The 22,743-nt window shown below is 43.3% G+C and overlaps 1 protein-coding gene across 3 annotated transcripts in view; it reads right to left on the minus strand.

Moving 5' to 3' along the window:
* Nucleotides 1-2,487: 2,487 nt before the first annotated feature.
* FAM171A1 (family with sequence similarity 171 member A1) overlaps nt 2,488-22,743 on the minus strand; it is a 130,130-nt gene continuing 109,874 nt past the window's right edge. For all 3 annotated transcript variants that reach the window (XM_061436122.1, XM_061436123.1, XM_061436124.1), the window contains 3 exons: nt 9,657-9,773; nt 6,179-6,293; nt 2,488-5,485 (listed from right to left, as the gene is read on the minus strand). In XM_061436122.1, the coding sequence (XP_061292106.1) occupies nt 3,778-5,485; nt 6,179-6,293; nt 9,657-9,773 (1,940 nt within the window). In that variant the 3' untranslated portion in view covers nt 2,488-3,777. The remainder of the gene's footprint in view (nt 5,486-6,178; nt 6,294-9,656; nt 9,774-22,743) is intronic.

Consider the following 22,743-nt stretch of genomic DNA (forward strand, 5'->3'; position numbering starts at 1 on the left):
AAACTCTAAAGACCAAAAGGAAAAGAAAAAGAAATTGTGGGACTCTGAAATAGTTGAAAAATCACCACACATTTCTATCTATAACTATTCATTTTTATCTCCTTGTCCTCCAAATACAGAAGTCTGCAAAAGTAAAATTCAAGGGGATGAGCATGAGAAATCATATATAGAGGTTATTGTATGTGTGGCTTGATTATTTTTAGATTTTATGCTCTGTTTCCTTTTGGTTCTGGTTTCATTTTCTTGGGCACTCTGCCTCCCTGTTTTAGCATTATCTGTGTTTATACTAAATAGAGTTCCCTAAAGCACAGGGTCTCTGTTGTTTAAATAATGTTATATATCTCCTGGCATGGTTTACCACACATAAATTCACTTCTTTCATAAATTCCTCCCCAGTCTTACTATCTGATTCAGCAAAGAAGTCACTCCATGATGGATCAGTGAGTGAAGTTCCAAGATGCATCTTCATCGTTTCAGTTACATTAATTAATCATTAATGTAAAAAACTCTCAACAAATGTTTATGCTTTTGCTGCTTGCAATAGGCTGGCTCTGACAGAAATCAACAAAAGCATTCTGCGAGAATGAATTATCAAATGGAATTTACAATTATGCATTTTATTATGATTTGTAATGCATTTTTAATTTAAATGCATTCATTTCCAGAGGGCAGGCCATGTATGAGACACACCACTGATTCTAGCTGAGTGACCTCAATTACTTAACCTCAAGCCTCCATTTAGTTAGGTGAAAAATAAAGAATAAACCCCACAAGATTTTGACAATTGAATGCATTGTTTCCAACATAATGTTTCCAGGTAGAGATTCAACAAACATCAGCCAGATCTCACTCATCTCACCTGGGAGACAGAAGCAGCGCCCGCTGCATCTTATATGCACACTCACCTGTCTTTCCAGAAGAGAGCTATTTGTCTAGTCTCCTTAAGATGCAGGTGAAAAGTCACCACTAGGTGGCAGAAGCAAGGTGCCTTTGACGGCTTTAGTTCTTCACGCAATATAACTGACCTGGAACTCTGTGATAAGATAAATACACTGTTTAAAGTCCACACACTTAGGGTGCTCTTTCCAGAAAATTCGAGTCTGGTGACCAAAGTTGGCTCCTTGAGCAAAAAAGTTAGCCTCTGAGCCTCTTTTTGGATCAGTGTAAGATGAGTGAGCTTCATCTTTGGCAGAATCAATTTCCCTTTGGCAAATACACGGCCTTGTCTTTCTAGGAACAGTCTCATGCTTACGGCTGGCTGCTCCACACTTTTCATTATCCTGCCTAACGAAAAGGAATCAGGAAAGCCCCCCTCCCCCAATCTTCCTGCTGAATCTCACATCATTAGCACCGACAGGTAATGTGTTACACAGGTAACATGCATTGTAAGTGAAGTTCTTCTTGTTACCAATGCTTTAAGGAGATTATGACTGGCAGCACTGCAGGTTGAGCTGCAAATGGGTGGGGACCTCTTGGCATTCCCCCATCACCTATGTCTGCTCTAGTATTCTTCCAGAGGCCACTTCTTTGGAGGGTAATTGACAAATGGTGCTTACCTGGAGTCTTAATGGTGTCTGCCAGGGTTCACCTGCCACCTACTGGTGAGAATGTTCACTTCTAAACAGTCCCCGACTTGTTAAACCACAGATTCGCATCTGTTCAGATACTTCAAAACACTGTCAGGAAATCTCTCAACCGTTTTAAAAGCAAAATACTAAACATCGACATTTGAGAATTTAAAATCATAAAAATCAGCTTGACTTGTTTTCTGCCTTGTGGAATTCATGACTAAAGATTTTATAACAAAACTAGTTTGCTTTACTTATTTCCACTGATTTGTTCTACATTGATGATTCCATGAATGGTTTTGATGAATAGTTTTCACACATCTGGGATGGTTGTGGTCATTTGAATGACATCTTTTTGACGCTGGATCAATACTGAAAAGAAAAGAACACACCAGTTTCTTGTAAAGTATGGAAACACAATAAAATGTTACCTTGTTTTCTTGAATGAAACTGAACAGCAAGGTGGGCTTTTATGATTTAACCACGTGTCAATTCCTAGGTGTCTTATGTGTTAGTTTCTTTTGTTTAATTTTTATTGGTGTATAGTTGATTTATATCATTGTGATAGTTTTAGGTGTACAGCAAAGTGAATCATATATATATATATATATATATATATATATATACACACACATATATATATATATATCTCCATTCTTTTTTAGATTCTTTTCCCAGAGTATTGAGAAGAGCTCCCTGTGCTACACAGTAGGTCCTTACAGTTTTCTGTTTTATATTTAGCAGTGTGTATATGTCAATCCCAATCTCCCAATTTATCTCTCCCCACCATAGGTTAGCCTTTGAATGTAAGTTCAACAACTGCCCTTTCAGACTCCCTAGGAATGAAAAGAGAATTCTTAATGGCAACTCTATAACCAATAATGGCCCAGAATGAATGAAAAGAACCACAAGATAGGGGTTTTTTTTTTTCTTCAGAGTTTATTCTGAGTTTTCATTTTTGGATAATCAAGCAGCTCTTTAAGGAGAATGCACAGAAGAGTCATTCTGGCACTTTTGGATAGTACATAAGATTTGTTTAATAGTCACATTCAGTCTACTTGCTCAGCCCATACTCCGTGTTTGGTGAGCAAGATCAGCCCATAGGATTTCAGAATTAATACGTAACCGTATATACAAACAGCCAATAAAACCATAATGGTGCCTAGTGGTCAAAGGGGTGGCGTGGGGGAGGGGATCACTAAAGTGTCCTCTAGGCTAGCTTAGCTAAACAGAATCCACGTCACACGTGAGGACGAGAGAGTACACTGAGCTGAAATGAGAATTCTGAGCACAAATGGGCACTTGGCAGCATGCAGTTGAAAGAAAAGGGGATTGTTTAATAACTTTATAAAATCCAGGCAGTTCAATCAAAGAAGTTAAGAAAAACAAACAAAAAAAGCAAAGTAAGGGACTGTCTGTCATCACTGTAAAAAAGGCACTTGGAGTTAATGGGACCAGAATTGAAGGACTGGCAGCTGATTAAAAACTTCAGTACTATTTCATTAAAAGGCTTGGATGTTAAGAGGTGACACTCAGAAGTTCCTGAAAGGTGATATCGAAATAAACCACCGAGAAGCAGAACAGGTGACAAGGAAGGAATTAAATCCTTACAACCTAATTGTGTGTGTGTGTGTGTGTGTGTATCTGTAAAAAGCAAATCAGAAACGAAATCTAACCAAAGCAAAAACCTAAGCAAAGTAAGACCACGAAGCAGCGATGCATAGTTTTCCTTTGAGATAATGCATACCTCCAGACACTAAGTGCCAAGCTAATTTCTCAATAATAATTTCACAGGAGCATTATCATGATAAAATGGATTCAAGCAATGCAAAAAGAGTTTCTTCTGTTCCCAGAATCTGGAGGAGAACTGAGGTTATCATCAGAACCTAGTGACATCAGGACATCACGTGTGGTTTTTCAGTGTCCTCCAGGGTGGACACATCAAGTCCGGGGAACGACACTGACATTCAGACAGACACTACGTTCAGCCCTCTTCCTGGAGGCGAGGCATCCTGTATCATCATCCTTTCTTCTGAGTAAGAACTTGACTTCCTCTCTAACACTTAGACAGTGAACAGGGTAACTGCAGAAAAAAGTCCACTGCCCACGGCAGACGTAGCTCGACTTCCTCCACACACAGGTAAGCGCTTCCTTAAGAAAGAATTTTTGGCAACTGGATCTGGTCCCGGGTTGGGTGGCTCTGGACCGCTCATTTGATGTTGAATGCCATCAAGGGTCTCTCCTCCCGTTTCTGCCACGGGCTCTTCTTGTCTTCGCCCTGGTCGTCATCATCCTCGTCGTCTTCCTCATCCTGTGGAGCGGATCTCCTCTGGTCGGGACTGGCCGCTGGCTCAGGGGCAACGTCCGAAATTCGCTTCGTCGTCTCCTCCTGCAGGCTGGGCAGCTGGCCGCCGCTCCTCCGGCTGGAGCCGTCCAGCAGGCACCGCAGAGCACTGTCCTCTGGTGTCCCGGCCGTGGTGCCGCCTTCGCTGCCGCTCTGGTCCATGTCCTCCAGGTACACGAGCTGCGTGTAGGCCGAGCTGTCCGCGGCCCTCGACTCCTTCTGCGGATGTTCCTGGACGGGTGGGTGGCTCTGCGGCAGAGTCGAGGGGTCTCCTCTTCCCTTCCGGGCGGATTTTGGTTCATTCATATCCACGCCAGAATCCAAACTGGCATCATTGCTTCCGTTCCTCCCTGCTCTTTGGAGATCAATGTAGGAATGTCTGACGTGCGCGTTGGACCGGCCGTCCAGGGAGACGAACCAGGCCCGGGGGTGGGGAAGGGGCTTCCCACCCCCAAGTTCCAACAGCGCCTTTTCTGTCAGGAGCTGGACCTCGCTGTTCATCTGAGCCAAGGCCGCGTCGTTCAGAGATGCTGGGATGGAGAGCGACTCCGACATGGATGCGCTCTGCGGGGTCCACTCCCGGGCGCCCGTGTCCTGCAGGTGCTGCTGCGAGATGGCCTGGCAAGAGAGGGGCTGCGCTTGGATCTGCGCGGAGGGGTGTGGGAAGATCCCTGCATGCGGGCTGGATAGCTCAGCCTGCAGCCTTTCGATCTCCAGCTGCGGGTCGGCTGGGACGACCAGGGGCTGGCCCACGTACGAATGGTCCCCTGGGAGTTTCATGTAATGAGCCGGGATGACCAAGGCGGGTAATACTTTCCTGTAAACGCTGTCGTTGACCTGGTCCACGGAACTACAGCAGATCAGCTGGCCGGGTCGCGGGAAAGAGGTAGGTCTTTCCAGGTGGTCCACGGATCGCGACATCATACATTCAGTAGGTCTGCGCTCCAGCAGCTGGTCTTTCTCCGGAGATGAAGGCGCGGGGTACATGTGTTCCTGAATGGTGAGCTTACTTCCTGTGGAAATGTGGGTCACGGAGGCCTGACTCTCTCTGTCCTGCTTTTCGAATAAAGGCTGCGAGAGCATGGCGTTGTAACTCCTTCTGTAATCACTGTTGCCAGGGGACTCGTAGCCTTCCCTTTCCATAGGTTTCCTAGCCTTTAAGGGGAAGATCTCCACCGACTTATGGTAGTCTTTTCCCAACGTCCCACTCGGTGTCAGGTTGTCAAAGGAGATTTGGCTTTTGTCCTCTTCCTTATGAGACAGGAGTTCCTCCCGGGAGCTGAACTCCTGGGAGGTGCTGTAGGAGAGCTTCAGCATGGGTGTGTGCATGTCCACCTCTCCGTTGGAAGACATCATCTCTAAATGGACTCCACTCATCAGCTCCTTTGAGCCTGGGGCATCCGGGGGGCGGCCCTGGCTGGTGACAGAGAGTGGACCGGGGAATTCTGATTCCCGACGAGAAAACAACAGGTTGATGTGTGACATGGAAGTAGACTGATCCCTTTTGGAACTCTCCAGGGTGGCGGGAAGTTGCAGTTTTCTATGGTGCTGGCGGGGTTTCAAGCACTTCCGCCTGTGATCAAAGATACAAACCCCAAGATTAATATCTCAGAACAGTGAGGGTTCTAGCCTAAACCTAATTCTCAGTTCCCACAGGAAGAAACAAGACAACACTAATCAGCAGCCAGAAGCCTTCTCACCCTATACCCTCAGCCTTGTTTTGATGCTGAGGGCTGAAATCTGCAGACTGTACCCCAAGTGCATCCACATTATTCATTCAAAAGCAGAGTCAACAATAAATATTCTCGCAAGTCAATCAGATGAGGCATCACAGTAAGAAAAGTTTGGCTCTGTCCTTGAGAATATCATCTCTTGATTACCACTTAGGACTATTCTGAAGGAACTGTGACAACTGTTGAGCTTATTTTTTTATGACTCCTCTAAAAAAGACATTACTCACAGTGTAATATCCCACTTTGTTTGCAACTTATATGACAGATATTCAGTTCTTGCCCAACAAAATTTTTTTAAATATTTATTTATTGGCTGCACTATGTGGCAATATGGGATCTTAGATCCTCGAACAGGGATCGAACCTGTGCTACCTGTATTGGATACTCAGAGTCTGACCCACTGGACCGCCAGGGAAGACCCTTGGATACATTGTTATGAGAAATAAAGTACCTCAACTCAGAAAAGGACCTCGATATCAATATTTGTGCAAGAAATTGCAAGTTAAAAAAAAGCCCCAATGATAAAACTTTACCTGCAATAATATAAAAGGAGACACAGCAAAACCAAAAGAATGAAAGCCATTCCTCCCAAGATGGCCAAAAGAAAGACTGTGTGATACGTGGTGATGTCCTGTGTGACAACCGGACCTGGAAGGTCAGAAAAGGGCATTTTAGATTTGTGAACACCTTCCACTAAAAAGAGAGCATAATGTTTTTCTTATTCTTCTTTGTTTTTGGCCATGTGTCATGTGGGATCTTAGTTCCCCAACCTAGGGATTGACCATGGGCCCTCGGCAATGAGAGTGTGAAGTCTTAACCACTGGCCCACCAGGGAAGTCCCTTTTTTCTTATTCTTATTGGCTGAAGTGTGGAACGGGGGCCAGATGCAAACATCCTTTAGATGTTGTGCCTGCAGCATCACCCAAATTCCCCTCAATGGAAAGGGATTTCCCAAACCATCACCAGAGCACTGTGAATACTCAAATTCTGTATGTAGCATCCACGGTCCCTCCTTAGTCAAGAAGAGAGCTGCATTTAGTACCATGTTCATCATTCTAAATACATGACCTTTGAATATAAGAAAACTAGATACATGATCATCATATCATGAGTGGGACTCATCCACTCAGAGACATGGCATGAAGACCTGGGGATTTTATGACACTGCAGAAGGAAAAAACAAATCAAAACATGATATTTTACCTGGGCAATGATTACTATGTACTGAGCCCTTGGCCTTAACAAATAAGTTGAAGTGTATGAAATAAATTTACTATGACTTAAAAAAATCTACAGCCTATTACAGGGACATCATGTGTTTCTAAAATGCCTCCTATTAAAAAAAATAACATCTTTCTAGTATCTTTTCAAAATGGCTAACCTGATGTGGCCACAGACCTCTCCAGAACTTACAGACAAGGTGATCAGAATTAAACCTATTTTCTCTTTAATTTACCTTGGGAAGAATCCCAAGAGGTACTTTAACTTACTCCTTATGTTCAATAGCAGTAAGAATCTGTCTTAACATTGCTAACAAGGGATTGACAGCAATAATGAAAATCTCCCCCAAATTACAATGTTTGGGCACTTACTGGTGTCTAAGTATGCTGACAGTGCTCCAAAAGATGGGAAGGAAGGAATAGTTATTACATATAACATCACAGGAGCATTGTTATGATTATTAAACACCATAAAGACCCACTTATTCATTGATTTTTGATATTTTAAGGGATACATTTCTTTCTAATCTTTAGGAGATAAGTCTCTTAAGCTAGATAAACCCAAGGAGACTTGTTGATTTTTGAAAATAGTGACATTACTTACGTTCAAAAGACAACATCATCCTTTCCCAATTATTAATCATTTCAATGGGGTGAAAGTGAATATTTAAAAAAGTTGGAAAAATTACTGACCACAATGGCCTTAACTGTTTACAGCCTTAATTGTTCAGAGAAACAATTTTTTTTTTTTTAACACAGAGCAACCCCACAAACACAGGTAATACCTTGGCAGGGGTCACCAAGAAATCTGAGATACACAAAAAATAATTTCCAAATAATGGAAGTTCAGTCCTTTAAAGTACCCAAAATGTTATTATTTTATTGAGTTGGCCAAAAAGTTCCTTTAGGGTTTTCCCTAAGATGGTATGGGAAAACCTGAATGAACTTTTTGGCCAACCAAATATCTTCTGCTAAATGGAAATCTTTATAAAGATTTCCCTCATTTCCTTCTTAAACAGAGAATGAAAGAGAAAACTCTAATTATTTTCTTGTTGGTTTCGGGTTCGTGAAAGCACAGCATTGCTGTGATTTGTTTTAATAAAAGTGATGATAAATACATATACTGTGAGATTACCAGTATATGTATTTCTACATTAAATGCCACCAGGGTTTATACTATATATGTTTTTATGGCTTTTTGTCTCTTCCTTCGTTGCTCCTCAGCAAGCTTGGGTCAACCTACATCTAGTATCTAGTTCCCTCTCTTCTTTACAGAAGTAGCTATTAATCTGTCGCATAACACATCATCAGGGTTCTTGGAAATAGATCTAAAATAAAATTTAACTCTGATGCACAGGCTTTGGTTTTTAAGGACTTTCTTTCTTTACTCATAATCATATTCTAGACACTTCAAATTTGGAGACTGGGACATTTATGTACTCACTTCATGCCCACATGGCTACAAGAACAATACAGTAAAGGGAAACGCACTCTCTTAAAACCTAGATGTGAAGTGTACGTTTTCTCAGGGTGGGACTATAAAGTAAAGGCAACAGATTTTTCAACACCCATCTCGGGTTGGCCTCTCTCAAATCAGTTACTTTGGGAGTCCTAAGTGTTCATTCCAGTGATAATTCCATTGATAAAATATTTTGTACTTCCATTTTGGAACTGCCTTCCTGGTTAATTGACAAGGGTCAGCTTTTAATCATAGCACATCTTTTTAAATAAAGATTTAAAATTTATTTTTATTTTATTTTTTGAGGCCGACCATTTTTAATGTTGATATTGAATTTTTTACAATATTACAATCTATGTTTTGGCTTTTTGGCCCTGAGGAATGGGGGCTCTTAGCTCCCTGACCAGGGGTCAAATGTGCACTCCTGCATTGGAAGGTGAAGTCTTCACCACTGCACCACCAGGGAAATCCCCAGCATTTTGACCTAGCGCAACTACTTAGTTTATTCACCAATCTTGGCGATCAGTGCATTTTAGATATGTCTAAGAAAAATCAACAAAGGAACCCTTGGAAACTCTGAGCATGAAGACTGGCCACCCATGAAGAGTTTCACTAAGGACAGCAGTCCAAAGGAGACAGAGTCTAAAGGCAAGGCATTGTGAGTAATGGAAGCCAGCACTGGAAAGACTTCTCCTAAGGTAACTATTTTGAAAAAACAAAACAAAACAAAACAATTCTAGAATACTCATAGGGATAAATCAGGGTGGTTAGGTTTAAAAATAAATTTACACTTTCGGTGAAAATATTGGTGAAATTAAATTTTAGGGGAAAATATGAATTAATTCATCTATCCTGAGTGGAGGAATATTCTTTTAGACATAAAACAACAGGTTTGCTTTTAAACCTTTCAGAAATGCCCAGTTGAGATTTTTGCCCCAGGAAGCCTTCAACAGTGACTTGCTGCTGCTCCCTCTAATGAGCGCCTTTTCCTACGTCCTCTCTTCTACCAGGCCACAGCTGTTTCAGGAATTAGGGAGGAGGTCTGAACCACTTCTGTGGGCTTTAGATTAAGAATTCCCTATGGCAGCTGTGTGAGCAGAACAGATTCGAGACAGGACTATTTTCTTTGCATTATTCTTACCCTGGATGGGGCAGTGCCAACCAGAACTCCCCCACCCCCACCAAATACCTTCTTCTCATCATTTGATTTTTCACACGTTCAACCATGTTTTAAAAAGATGCGATCTCTCTGCTGAAGTCACTTTCAAAAGCACAGGTAGCCTGAACCGTCAAAAAAAACTGGTTGCCTTCAGGTGTTGGGGACTCTGTTACCTGGGTTGGGAGGAGACATGGCAGCCACCCAGTACCCCAGCTGAGGGGCGATGTATGTCCACGTCAGCTGACTGCCTTCCTGGTGCACGAGGCCAAGACCGCTCTTCAGCCACGTTCCTGTGGGATGTGGAAAAAGACTTCAGCCAGATGCACGTGGAACTCCTAGTTAAGGCTTAAGCACATGGTACAAATCACCTTAAGTTTCCCATTTAGAACCCATCAGAAAGCCAAAGGGTCCAACTCTTGTGGAGCAACTGCATCTAGCTTTCAGGAAAGCGTTTTTCCTGGCCTCCTGATTACATTACTCTCAGCCACTGTATCACACGTCCCTGCTTCCAAACACAGATAATTTTAGCAGAAGCCTTTGGAGTTTACTCGTCTGTCACCATGGCCCATCTCCTCCAGAAGCCTTTGGAATTTAGAAGCAGAATAAAAGCAGCATAGAAAGGGTAGGTGGGAGGGGAAACTCCAGTCCTGTTTATATTCCTTATCCTCAAGCAAGTAAACGGATTTTCTATTTGGAATTGCAGACTGGTGCGATCAGAGTTGCTTCAGGAAGTTTAAAAATATATATAGAGAGAGACTCTTTGGTCCCATCTTTGCCAATTCTAACCCAGAAGCCTGGCTCAGGTGAGTAGTTTATGAAGCTTCCAGTTGGCTCTGATGTTGAGAGACACCGAGTGAGTCCAGGTCCATGCTGCCTTTCAGTTAATACTTTAAAGAGTATTTCACACTAGTGAGCACCTACTGTGTGCTGGCTCGTCACAGCGACGTGCTTTATACATGTTATCAGTAGTTTCACAACGACTCTACAGAAGAGGACTCGTTTTCCCCTTTTAGACACTGGAGACTGGTGAGACATGGAATTCTTCTGAGCTGTCCCAGGGGTAGAGAGCAAAGCAGGGGCAGAGTAGGTCTGTCTGTCCTCAAGGTTGGTGCTATTTCCTCTACTCTGCCCTGCTGCATTCCCGACTGAACTTGCCAGCATTTGCAACATTTTCACTTTGTAAGGTTCCCAGGGAGAGTGCTGGCTAGGGCCCCCACCAGCCCACGCATACCCACTGGACCCACCAGCCCAGACATATGGGTCACTTACACAGAGCTCCCCCTATGATTGATCACCCACCCCCTGAAATGGCCATGTGTGGATTCCTGTCCCCTCCAGGCCTAAATTTATCAGCTATGCACCAAATATTCCACCTTCCAGTCTCCAAATCCCTGCCTTTCCTAGGTATATACACACCACTGGGATTCCCAGATGGCGCTAGTGGTAAAGAACCTGCCTGCCAATGCAGGAGACATAAGAGACTCGAGTTCCATCCCTGGGTTGGGAAGATCCCCTGGAGGAGAGCATGGCAACCCACTCCAGTGTTCTTGCCTGGAGAATCCCATGGACAGAAGAGCCTGGTGGGCTACAGGCCATAGGGTTGTGAAGACTCTGATACAACTGAAGCAACTTAGCATGCACACACAAGGTGGCGAGAGTGGATTTCCTTCCCCTCCGAGGGGAAAAAAAACAATACTTGGCAGGGCTTCTAGGGCCTATCAGTTGCCATAGCAACATTCAAATGTATTGGGTAGAAAGGTGCCCCAGCATGCCTCCCATCCCTTCCCCTCCCTCCCTCTCCCCATGTTACTCCTCCTTCCTCCCCCCAGCTTTCCTCCTCCTCCTCTTCCCTTCCTCCTCCTCCTCTTCCCCTCCTCCTCCTCTTCCCCTCCTCATCCTCTTCCCCCCTTCTCCTCTTCCCTCCTCACCCTTCTTCCTCCTCTTCCTCAAAGACAGGAGTTGAACAAAGAAGGAAGATGGGGGAGGCCAGGCATCAGTGGGTGCTTTGTATTGTCCGACCTCCCCATGCAACTGGCTGAACCATGGCTCCGGAGGATTTCAAGTTAGACGAGAAAATAAGCTGGAAGCTCTATGAAGTATGAGGATACATTGGCTGAAGAGCATCAAGCCAGAGATGGTCCAGCCACTCTGAGCTTCACACACTCACTCCAGGAGCTGCTGAGGAAATGGAAACCAGGGCACGTGACACATGCAGCTAAAGCGGTTCTGTGTTGAGTCAGAAAGTCTGCCTGAAGGCAGAGAAGGGATTGTTTGCCACTGCTTCCGGTTTTCCCCTGGGGAACCCGCGCTGTTTAGCTCATGACTTACACACCCCACCCCACTCCCACACGCTCTCCCACAGGAGCAGCCCCGCCAGGATCTCCTATCAGCCAGGAAGCGGCCTGCATTCTTTGGTTTGCAGTTTCCCTCAGATTAGATTCTTGAGTCACTGCTCGTCAAGTGGAGCGGATACGAGGTTAGGCTAAAGGGACCCAGAGGAAAAGAGATGGGGGCTCAGAGTCCTAATTCCTGTTGATCACTCAGGGGAAAGCCACCTACCTGGATGGCTATGTTGCCCTGGCTTTCTACAGCGCAACACAGCCGCATCAACTGGAAATGGACTTTATTTTTCACATTTATTTGGCTGAGCCAGGTCTTAGTTGTGGCATAAGGGATCCAGTTCCCTGACCAGGGATCGAACCTCGGGACCCTGCATTAGGAGAGTGGAGTCTTAACCACTGGACCACCAAGAAGTCTTGGGAATGGACCCTTTTTTTTTTCCCCAGAAATGGACTTTTAAAATGTCTCCCAGTTACACTAGGAACAAGCCTAGTGAGTGGACACACCCACACACCCACACACACACACATACCATACAGGCACTGGAGCCTATGATGCTGGTGGGAGCCAGAAAAGCTAGGAAGGCAGAACACCAGCTGCTTTGGGAGCACAGTGAGGAAGGGATGCCCCCTGGGGATGAGGTGGGCTCTGGCGAACAGGCAGGACTTCACGTGGGGGTGGAGGGTGGGGGCGAGCAGAGAGAAAGAGGAGGGAACAGAAGCACAGAGGGGTGCAGAGTGTAGCGGGCAAGCTTGATGCGTGATGCCGGGGACAAGAGGGAGGGAGCCCGGGGAGGGCTGGCGCAGGGGTCCCGGTGCCGTTAGCGATGAAAAGCCACCAGGACCCATCCTTGGAGGCACAAAGGTGAGGTCAGAGCTGTTCCGACCGCCTGCCCCTCCCTCACTTCTCCACCCGCTTAGTTCTTCCCAGGTTGGTCCTCCCAACAGACACTTTTACCCGAGTCCAGGATTTTGCCCTCCACTGTTTCAACCTCATATGGTTTCCCTCTCTTCCAAAAGCTTACCCATCCTTCAAGATTCAAGTCACATCCTGTTTATCCTAAGTCCCTCTTGCATGTAGGGGCCTTCCAGGTCCCATCAACCTCAGGGCACATGTTACTGCGTCATCTGTTTTCCAGAAGCATACCTCACCTAAACTGCTAACCCCAAGTCCTATATTTCTTCTGTCTTCTCAGCACCCAGAAATATTCCCAGCGTGGGAACACGGTGGTATTTGAGTGTGAAAGCCAGACGTGCAACCTCCTCTCCTGCCAAATAATATCAGATGACCTTCTGTGAAAAGCTGGGTGTGGTTGGCAGGAGAGATCTCCTTACAGGAGTGCAGTTAAGCTTGGGATTCTTCTCTTTCTGACCAGAGGGAACAAAGCCAGCTGGGAAAGAAGCATTTATTTCGGACTAAGTTTTCCGTAAAATGTACACGTGTTCAGTGAATAGAGGGTGACTCCATTTTAGGATTCAACAATCATGCTGTTATTGGCAAAAACTATTTCCAAGCTTTCTGTGTTTTGCGGAAGGAAACTGGCTGCAGGGAACACAAGAATTAATGAATTGTGTACCAGAAACATATGCTTCTCATCACTGAAATCCTGAGGGTGTGGGATGAGGGTGTTTTCCCACCTGAGGAACTGCACACATAAGAGATTCTTGTACTCGTGAATGGGGAGCCGGTGCCTGGAACGGAGGCAGGACAGACCAACCTCTGCAGAGTCTCTTTTGTTGAGTGGGTTATGTGACTGCTGGACCTGCAGCCAGGGTACAAAGAGTGAGGACTTCCCGTTCCTGTGGGCACCTCAGCGCTGCTCAGACAGATCAGGGGACGATCCATGCATGCCACCTTCATGCATGTGGCCATTGCCCAGGGAGGGTGGCTGACTGTGCAGTGGGTGTCAGGAGCAGGCGAGCTGGTGGCTACTTGTGTCTCTGTGCTGACGGAGCGCTGTGCTGTGCCAACTACGGAGGCTGCATGTGTGTGAAGGTGGGAGAGCCGTTCTCTGGCATCACCGGAGGAATGAAATCCCACGGTACTAAAATTTCTAGATCATCAGCTTCCAAATTGTTTTTAAAGCATTTGAACTCTTTCTCTTTAATTGAATCTTTGTATTAAGACAATTAAGAAATTAGTATATAAAACAGATAAACAGATAAAAGACAAGCTTCTCTGCAAACAGATGGCGAGAACTCCCCCACTCTACAACCCCCGGGACATCTCCCAAACATGGTTTGGGAGTTATTCTTTCATAGAACTTGGGTCAGATTTGCCAAAGTTTGAAAAGGCAGTTTTCTATAATTCTAAAAAGTGTCATTTACTCCTGCCTCATAAAGTAGAATATAATTTTGATTTTTTCATGGTAATTCAGGGTTATTGTTATGATCAACTGATGCTGGTCCTTAAATATTGATGCCCTTAGGTCCCTACGGAGGAACAAAGTTGTTTGCTCTAATACTAAACAGTTTCAACCCTGGCTGTGTTTTTCTTCCTTCTCCCACTTCCTCCCTCCCCTTCCCTCCCCTGCCCTTCCTATGGGCTTTTACCAGCTCTTCTCTCTCACCGCCACCAACTCCCATATCCCCACCAGGGAACCAGATAACCTGCTACATGAAGACTGCATCTAGAATAAAGTCCACAGGCAGCCACGTGACGGATGAACCCAGACGTGGAACTGAGATACTGTGAATCCAAGTTCACTACTTGGTTTCTTCAACACACACTCGCAGATCAGTTTTCGTCTGAATTCTCTAGAGTGAAACCTCATACAAGGGAAAGATTCAGAGATCCTTTCAAGGAGAAAGACTTTAGTTACCTATACAGCTGGCAAGGTTTGTGGGTATAAGCACCATGAGGTCTTTACTTGGAAGCTGCACTGAACCACAATGCTGATTACACACAGTAATTGACAGGCTCAGAAAGATACCCCTTGCATTTAGCTTATAAGGTCTGATGGGATCTCTTAGCAATCACCAGGGGTGCCACTTTCTTGCTTGGTTACCAAGCAGGAATGAAACCAGCCTTTATTTGCAAAATATAAAGAAGAGTTCAAATTTTAAACAAATAGCAATTCAAAGGGAAAAGAACTCTAAAATGTGAAAAAAGAGCTCCAAACATAATGTCTCATTAGAATATGACTGACAGGGTTCTGATTTTCCTTGCTTTTCCTGACTGGCCCACTTATTCTGCCTGGACGCCTGTATTTTATCTGCTGCACAAGCTCATCTCAGCATTTGGTAACAAGCAGAAAAGACTGTTAAGAGGAGCACTATTGGTTTTGAAAAGGAAACTGTAAGTGAACAACCTGCCCTTGTAATAGATGACACATTGCAGCTGGCAGCCTGCACCTCAGCCAATATACAGAGAAAGACTCTTACAATGGGACTTGTGACCATGTCACACCTTGGGACACTGGGCAGATGAAAGTCCAGCACGATCAAGGACCAACTGACAGCATGGACAATTTGCCTTTCCTAAGATAACACCTAGTGTGAATTCCAGCTCTGCCGCTCGAGGAGGGTCCAGCTAGGGACAGGTAGTCTCTGGTGGCTGCTTCACAATTCCTTTGTCACATAAACAATAAACGCTTCATCACTTAAGCACTTGTAGTTGAGGATTCTACCAACATGCACAGCTAATGTATTCTTTTTTTTTTTTTAAGTCTGTATTGAATTTGTTATAATATTGTTTTATGTTTTGGTTTTTTGGCCGTGAAGCATGTGAGATCTTAACTTCAAGACCAGGGATTGGACACACACCCCCCGCACTGGAAGGTACACTCTTAACTACTGGACTGCCGGGGAATTCCCCTAACATATTCTAATTGATGCTTTTTTTTTTTTTTTTTTTGTGAAAGAGGCTGCAGTGATTTTGACTAGGCCTATAAGCTGGGATGCGAAGAAATGTCACAGCCATGCAGAAAATACATCTCAAAAAAGTTTTATCAATTTAAAGGTGAATATTCACTGTGAAATAGAATGCTTCTATTCCTACAACTTAACTGTTCACCATGAACTATCTGGAAACATTCATGGCAAGAGGTGAGAACACATACATGCATGACACATGCATGAACTTGGATGGTAGGAACCTCTTCTGTCCTGCCCTTCAGCTGTTGGCTTTGGCCGATGACCATCTCCTCACTTAGGCTGTGGTGACTTCCGGTGAATAATGGATATCGTGGGCATTCACATGTTTGAGGGCAGACTTCCTAAGAGAGATATACTGCTCAGGTCCAGAGTGAGTGCTTATTACTATTACTACTGATAATCATAGCCCGCTTCTCGCCCCCACTCCCCCACCCCCCGCTTCCAAGTATGTTGCATTTCTCTAGAAACCAGTACAAACTTACTTCCCAGGATTTCCATCTGCATTATCTTAAGCCATAACCTCTACTGCATTTTCCTACCAGCTGTACAATTAGAAGTGTCAAAGTCTGAGTCTGTTTTATCACATCCTTTAACAAAACCTTAGTGGGATGAGATCATCCAGAAAAACCAGAAAAGTCCACCAGCCCTTAAGTCACATTCATCGGTACGGCAGAAATAGCGACACTGCCTATTTTTATGACACTGTGGAGCAGCCTTCTTTTTTTCCAAATTAAAGTCTATGCCTTTGAATAGTATGTTCCCTTTCTTAGAATTATTTTTCCATGAACTCTGTGAGGAGGATACATTCCTTGTCAATTACACTGCAAAGTATTTATTTACCTGGTGGTAAATTATCTAACCATGCTAGTTGAGAGCAATGGAACTGAAGAGTGAAAGTCATATACAGATGGTTGGATTCCTGTAGCTTCAGGCAAGTACATTTTGGACCGGTTTAAAGAAGAATAAAATTAACGGTAACTCACTATAACCAACGACCTTCTGTTCAAAGCATAAAATCACAGGTATAATGAATAATTAGAAATTAAAACAAGAAGCGCATCTGTATTCAGCTATAACATGTTCCCTGGGTATTTTTAGGGCATATTTTGAGGAATAGATTCTTAAAAATAAATTTGATCCAAGCAACTGATTTTTTTTTTTCTCCTTTAAACTTTAGCTGAGTGATCACAAGGCTTACTGAAACAAATTTTAGGAGACGGCAGTAATGGGAAACTGTAAAGCTTCTGGCAGGGAGGGCTAGACAAAGTGTATGCCTTAAATAGGTAGCCAGAAGTATTAGCATGCATAATAGCATTAATAAAATTTAATGAGAGAATTTTCAATTTACAATAGGTATATATAAATTCCCAGAAAGTAGTATCAGAGTGGAGGCTAATTAAGCCCATATGGGGAGAAATTTTGTTCATTACCCACTAAATCTAACATTCATCTTGCAATTACATGTCAGATGGGGCTAGGTGAGGTACACAGTCCAGGATTTAGGAGGCATGGCCACTTATCTTCAGCATTAGAAGACTCATTCAAAACGAAGGGTGGCAGAAGAGAGTGAGGCGACAAGCATCTGGACAGATGTGGTAAGATGCTCCCAACCAGCGCTTTGTTCAAGAGCCTGGTATAGTGGAGATTTTGTTCAAATGCAGAGTCTGATTCAGTGGGTCTTGGAGCAAATCGTGAGATTTTGGAGTTTGAATATACCCCCTGTCCAAGGATCACTCTCTGAGTAGCAAAGCTCCATATTATTTGTACTTTTGTGGGTGTGGTGAATCTTTCAGAAAACCCTAGAACCATTTCCTACAATGTTGCCGGGGTGCATCAGCTGGGTGGCCAGTACTTGAAGCAACTTCAGAAATATTTCTAATATATTTCATGAATAATCTAGTCACTTGTCAGACGGCCGATTGGAAGTTGACACACATCTGAGTTCACTCCATAGGCTGCAGTGCATGAAGGCTTAGTGCCTCTGAGTGAACTGGTTGCTGTAGGTGTGGCCAAACTGGTTCCAATCTGGTGACCTCTGCGTTGACCATTTTTTTCTGCCCAGAATGTTCTTGCCCCCCAAGACAGTCCCATGTTAGGTTCCTATGTGTCCTGGTATCTCAGCTCAAATAGCACTCCTCCAAAGCCTCTGTCCAGCCAATCATTCTCCCTGACATCACCCTGCTTAAATTAAATTGTCCTACAGCACTTACTTAATGCCAACAAAGTAAACTGGTTCATTGTCTGTCTCCTCTATTCAGAACAAAAACTTCATAATTACAGGTGCCTTCCTTGACTTGTTTTGTCATTCAGTTCAGTTCAGTCACTCAATCGTCTCTGACTTTTTGTGACCCCGTGGACTGCAACATGCCAGGCCTTCCTGTCCATCACTAACTCCTGGAGTTTACTCAAACTCATGTCCATTGAGCTGGTGATGCCATCCAACCATCCCATTCTCTGTTGTCCCCTTCTCCTCCAGTTTTCAATCTTTCCCAGCATCAGGGTCTTTTCCAATGAGCTTTGCATCAGGTGGCCAAAGTATTGGAGTTTCAGTTCAGCATCAGTCCTTCTAATGAATATTCAGGACTGATTTCCTTTAGGATTGACTGGTTGGATCTACTTTCAGTCAAGGGACTCTCAAGAGTCTTCTCCAATACCACAGCTCAAAAGCATCAATTCTTCAGTGCTCAGCTTTCTTTATGGTTCAACTCTCACATCTGTACATGACTACTGGGAAAACCATAGCCTTGACTAGACAGACATTTGCTGGCAAAGTAATGCCTCTGCTTTTTAATATGCTGTCTAGGTTGGTCATAACTTTTCTTCCAAGGAGTAAGCATCTTTTAATTTCATGGCTGCATTTTTTCTCACCAAAAGCCTAGAACTGAGTAAAGTCTGGCACAAAGATGTTCACTATCTATTTGCTGTAATGAGTGAATTGTTCATTTTTTTAAAAAGAGAAGCCAAGAACAGAATTCCCCAGGAAATCTTTCAATATTTAAATGTTGGCAGCAAATTAAAACAAAACAAACAAATAAATGCCCCCAAATCAACTGTATGGGCCAAACAAAATATCTGGGAATGGATAGTTGCTCTGCATCCCCAGACCAGTCCATTATTCTGTTAAGCCACATTAAGTCTTGGCATAGAAGGAGGAATGCACCAAAATCTGATATTCTAGAACAGGAAGAGGATTTAAAGCCTGAAGGAAATTGTGTTTTGAATCTCCCCTTCTCCATTCCTAGGATAACATACATGTGTACCAGGTACTTCCCTGTGCTGGATTTCAGCTTCTTTCTGATTAAGAAAGAATGTAGGGTTGCTATGAAAACAGTGATGAAAAATGTTGATTTATGGTCCTACCTGTTTTACTAATGAATGAGCCCAGCTGAGAATGAGTAGACAATGAAAGAAAAACCAAACAACTTTCCCCAAATGGTCCTATATTTCTTCCCCTCCAATTTAGGTATATTTCAAACTGCTTATATGAAATGGCAAGTTGTAATGCAGGGATCGAACCCATGTCTCCTGCACTGGCAGGTGGATTCTTAACCACTGGACCACCAGGGAAGTCCTGGGTATTCAATTTAAAGATACTAAGGCTTCACTGTACTTGTACATCTTGTCTGTCTCCCTTATATCATGCTTTACACAAAACGCACAAACTAAATATGGGCTGAATTAGAACAATGATGATTATAATAATTATTAATACTTACAGAACACTTTACCCAGTACTACGCACCATTGTAAGGGTTCTCCATTCTCAACAATTTTATGAGATGGGAAATGATAACTATTATTCCCATTTTACAGATGAGAAAACTGAGGCCCTGAGAGATTAATGGACTTGCTCAAGATCCACAGGAGCCAGTGTTTACATCCAAGCTGTCTCAATTGCTGGGCTACAGCCTGCCTGTATTCGATACACTCTTGCCAAATGCTGTACAACCAGTGCAACATCCTGACCTATGAAAATGAATTTTACCTCTTAATTTCTCATTTCAGTGGAGATCACTGAAAACGGAAACTATTTTTAAAAAAATACTTGGTTTTAAAATAAATGATGGCAGCTTTGCCTTCCTAATTATTTTTCACCCAGGCCAATCTCAGAACGAGTATATTAATAATAGATGCAGTGCTTCAAATCCAGGCCAAAGGACAGCAAAGCAAGAAGGTTCTGAGGATCTCAGGTAGTAGGGAGAATACACACCTGCCATAGATAATCCACAAAGTAATTATTTTATAAGTGGTAATTAAGAGTTGACTACAACTTAAGACATTTTCTTTCAGGAGGAACATACTGATCTATATACACTCTGAGGCCACAAAGTGGGCAGCCATCATTTGTAAAACTTGCCAAAAATTGTTTCCATTCAACACCAGCATGAAAAGTTCTCCTATATAAATGGACCCTTTAGGAAAATTAAGTCTCTAAGGATAGGATTTTGAAACAAAGTGGACCTGAGCTATATATGGCTATAATTTAGCTAAAGTGATGGTATTGTTTTCTAAACTGTCTCATTTTTTTGTTGTTGTTGCGGGGGCTGGCTACAAACACAAAAGGCTTAACAATTTTTAGGAATGGACTGATAGTACAAGAGTGTTTTTTGAGTTGCTAGGCAACATCAGGAAACAAATGTCCATGTTCTGAGATCACTCAGCATTCGGTCTCCCTGTGGGCAGTGCATGTGTTCCATGGCCAGACTCCGTTCCACTCGGGCAACAGGAGTAGAACATCCCAACTGTGATGCTGATGATCTGCAGCAGCCAAAAGACACCAATCTGTGTCTCAAAAGCAGGTCACATTTTGCTGGCCACCTGGCAGCTGAGGTCTCTGGCCCAAGTTTTTGCTGGACTGGCAAAATTTATCCAGATTAAGTCCTACACTTTTAACGGTTCTTTTCTGTTATTTCACTTCAATTAGCTTTCTCTGCAGGTAAATTATCTTCCCCCCTTCACTATATACCTAAGGGAAGCCTGATTCACTGGTATGGACAATTTTTTAAAAACTGAAGTACAGTGGATCTACAATGTTGTGCCAATCTCTGCTGCACAGCAAAGTAACTCAGTTTTACACATGTGCACATTATATCTGAGAATACAGAGACTCTTTTCCTGAGAATTATTTCTTTGTTTCTAAGAGATCACCTTCATTGTGAGAAGACCCATTTCAGGTGATCTTTCTCAAGGATATACTGACATTGTACTTCAGCAGGTAAGTTTGCTTCTTTCTTTGTTTAATTCCCTTAACTATTGAGTCTGGTCATTTTGGAAAAAAAATTATAAAGATGATATGCATGGTTCTAAAGTTAGCATCACAGATGTAAATACATACTTAACTTTTAGAAACATGAATTCCTTTCTTTTGTTCTAACTTTTGCCCACACAATGCCCTATGGCTCATTCTTGTCATTCAGTCACTACACCTGTCTGGCAATTTGTCACCTGCTATGTAAGAGGCATGGCTCACGGTATATACAGAAAAAGACACACCAGTAATATTTTCATTTTCTTTAAGTGACAAATAGAATATAGTGTTTTAAGAACTCCCATCCTTTTCTCCCCTTGAGAAACAATGAAATGTAACAAAATTCTAGATCTGTACTTTAAATCAAGCTCCATTGTCAGGGATAGGCTGGCCATGACTTACCTAAAAGGGCTAGTTCGATGAGCAACAGCATCAACAGTAAAGCTCACCATCTATGCAGAGACGAACCCACTACCGGCCAATTATGAGCGAGTATCGCTGAATGCCTGATACGTATGCGCCATAAATGATAAGAAGCTGGTTCAGTAACCAGCATTTCTATAGCAACGCACACCGCTCTGCAGGCTGCGTTCTGGGAAGGCAGTTAAAACTGGATTCTGCAATGTAGCTTCACTTGGAATCTGCTTTGATTTTTGTCACCTCATTAGAATGAAAGTATTCAAACCAAGTAACCCAAGTTATTATGAAACAGCAGCAACTTATCATAGAGAGGATCTTAAATCATGATTTCTCGGCCACGCAAGGTCAGTCGGTCACTTTCAATTCAAACCACTGACCTGGTTTGCTTATTCATAAGTGACCGTTCCCCAGGGCATCGAATCAGATTGCAGTCTGACCACCTGGGACATGGGGCAGCCATCTGCTGTCCCAGTTACGAGCTAAAGAGAGGAAATGCTATAAAAACAAGCCAGCACACCATCTTTTACTGTCCTGAAAGCCTTGGCTAAGATGCATTCACCATGACCGACAAAACTGCATTTGTCCTATTGGGGAAGAAAAGCAGCTTCTTTCAAAGGTCAAACTGGCCCCTGCACATTCCTGATGAGGTCGCTGTATCCCATCCCCTCAGACACACTTGCATACTCAGGCCCCAGGTCCTGGCACTATACTGCTTTGCAAAAGAGACAGCATCATCAGAAGATCACGGGTTAAAGAAATCTGCTAATTCGTCAAAGGAAAAGACGTACATCACTGAATAGAGGCCCCACCTTGTACCGTAAATCAAATGGCATTTTAACAGGGCAGCTGCAGCAAGATCGGCACTGCCAGGAAATGCGGCAAAAGTTTTGACTCTAATGTGTGCAAGTCAGGCTTTTAAAAAAAATCTTTTTTCTTGAGAGTCCACACCACTATCAACCAATTCATACTGTTGTAACATTTTAAGCAAAATCCAGCTTTACTTCTGTTCTAGGAGACCATTTATCTATTAGGTCACCCTTGTTTGAACATGTGGGTTAAAATATGGAGATGATAATTTTTTTAATGGGAAATTCTTTGCCTGTTCCAAAACAAAATAAAAAACCAAAAAAAACCAACTGTCATTCAAGAAAAAGAAAACTGTGAAAAACAGTAGCACCAAATCGAATCCACTCTAATGGTATTGGGAAGGGAGTATCTCTAATATATGCCGGAGAGCATGTGGAGAAAAGGGAACCCTCCCACACTCTTGGTGGAAATGTAAGTTGGTGCAGCCACTATAGAGAACAGTATGGAGGTTCCTTAAAAAACTAAAAATAGAGCTACCCCATGATCCAGCATTCTTACTCCTGGACATAT

The sequence above is a fragment of the Bos javanicus genome, chromosome 13 (genome assembly GCF_032452875.1).
Source record: "Bos javanicus breed banteng chromosome 13, ARS-OSU_banteng_1.0, whole genome shotgun sequence".
In the NCBI taxonomy this organism is placed as follows: Eukaryota; Metazoa; Chordata; class Mammalia; order Artiodactyla; family Bovidae; genus Bos; species Bos javanicus.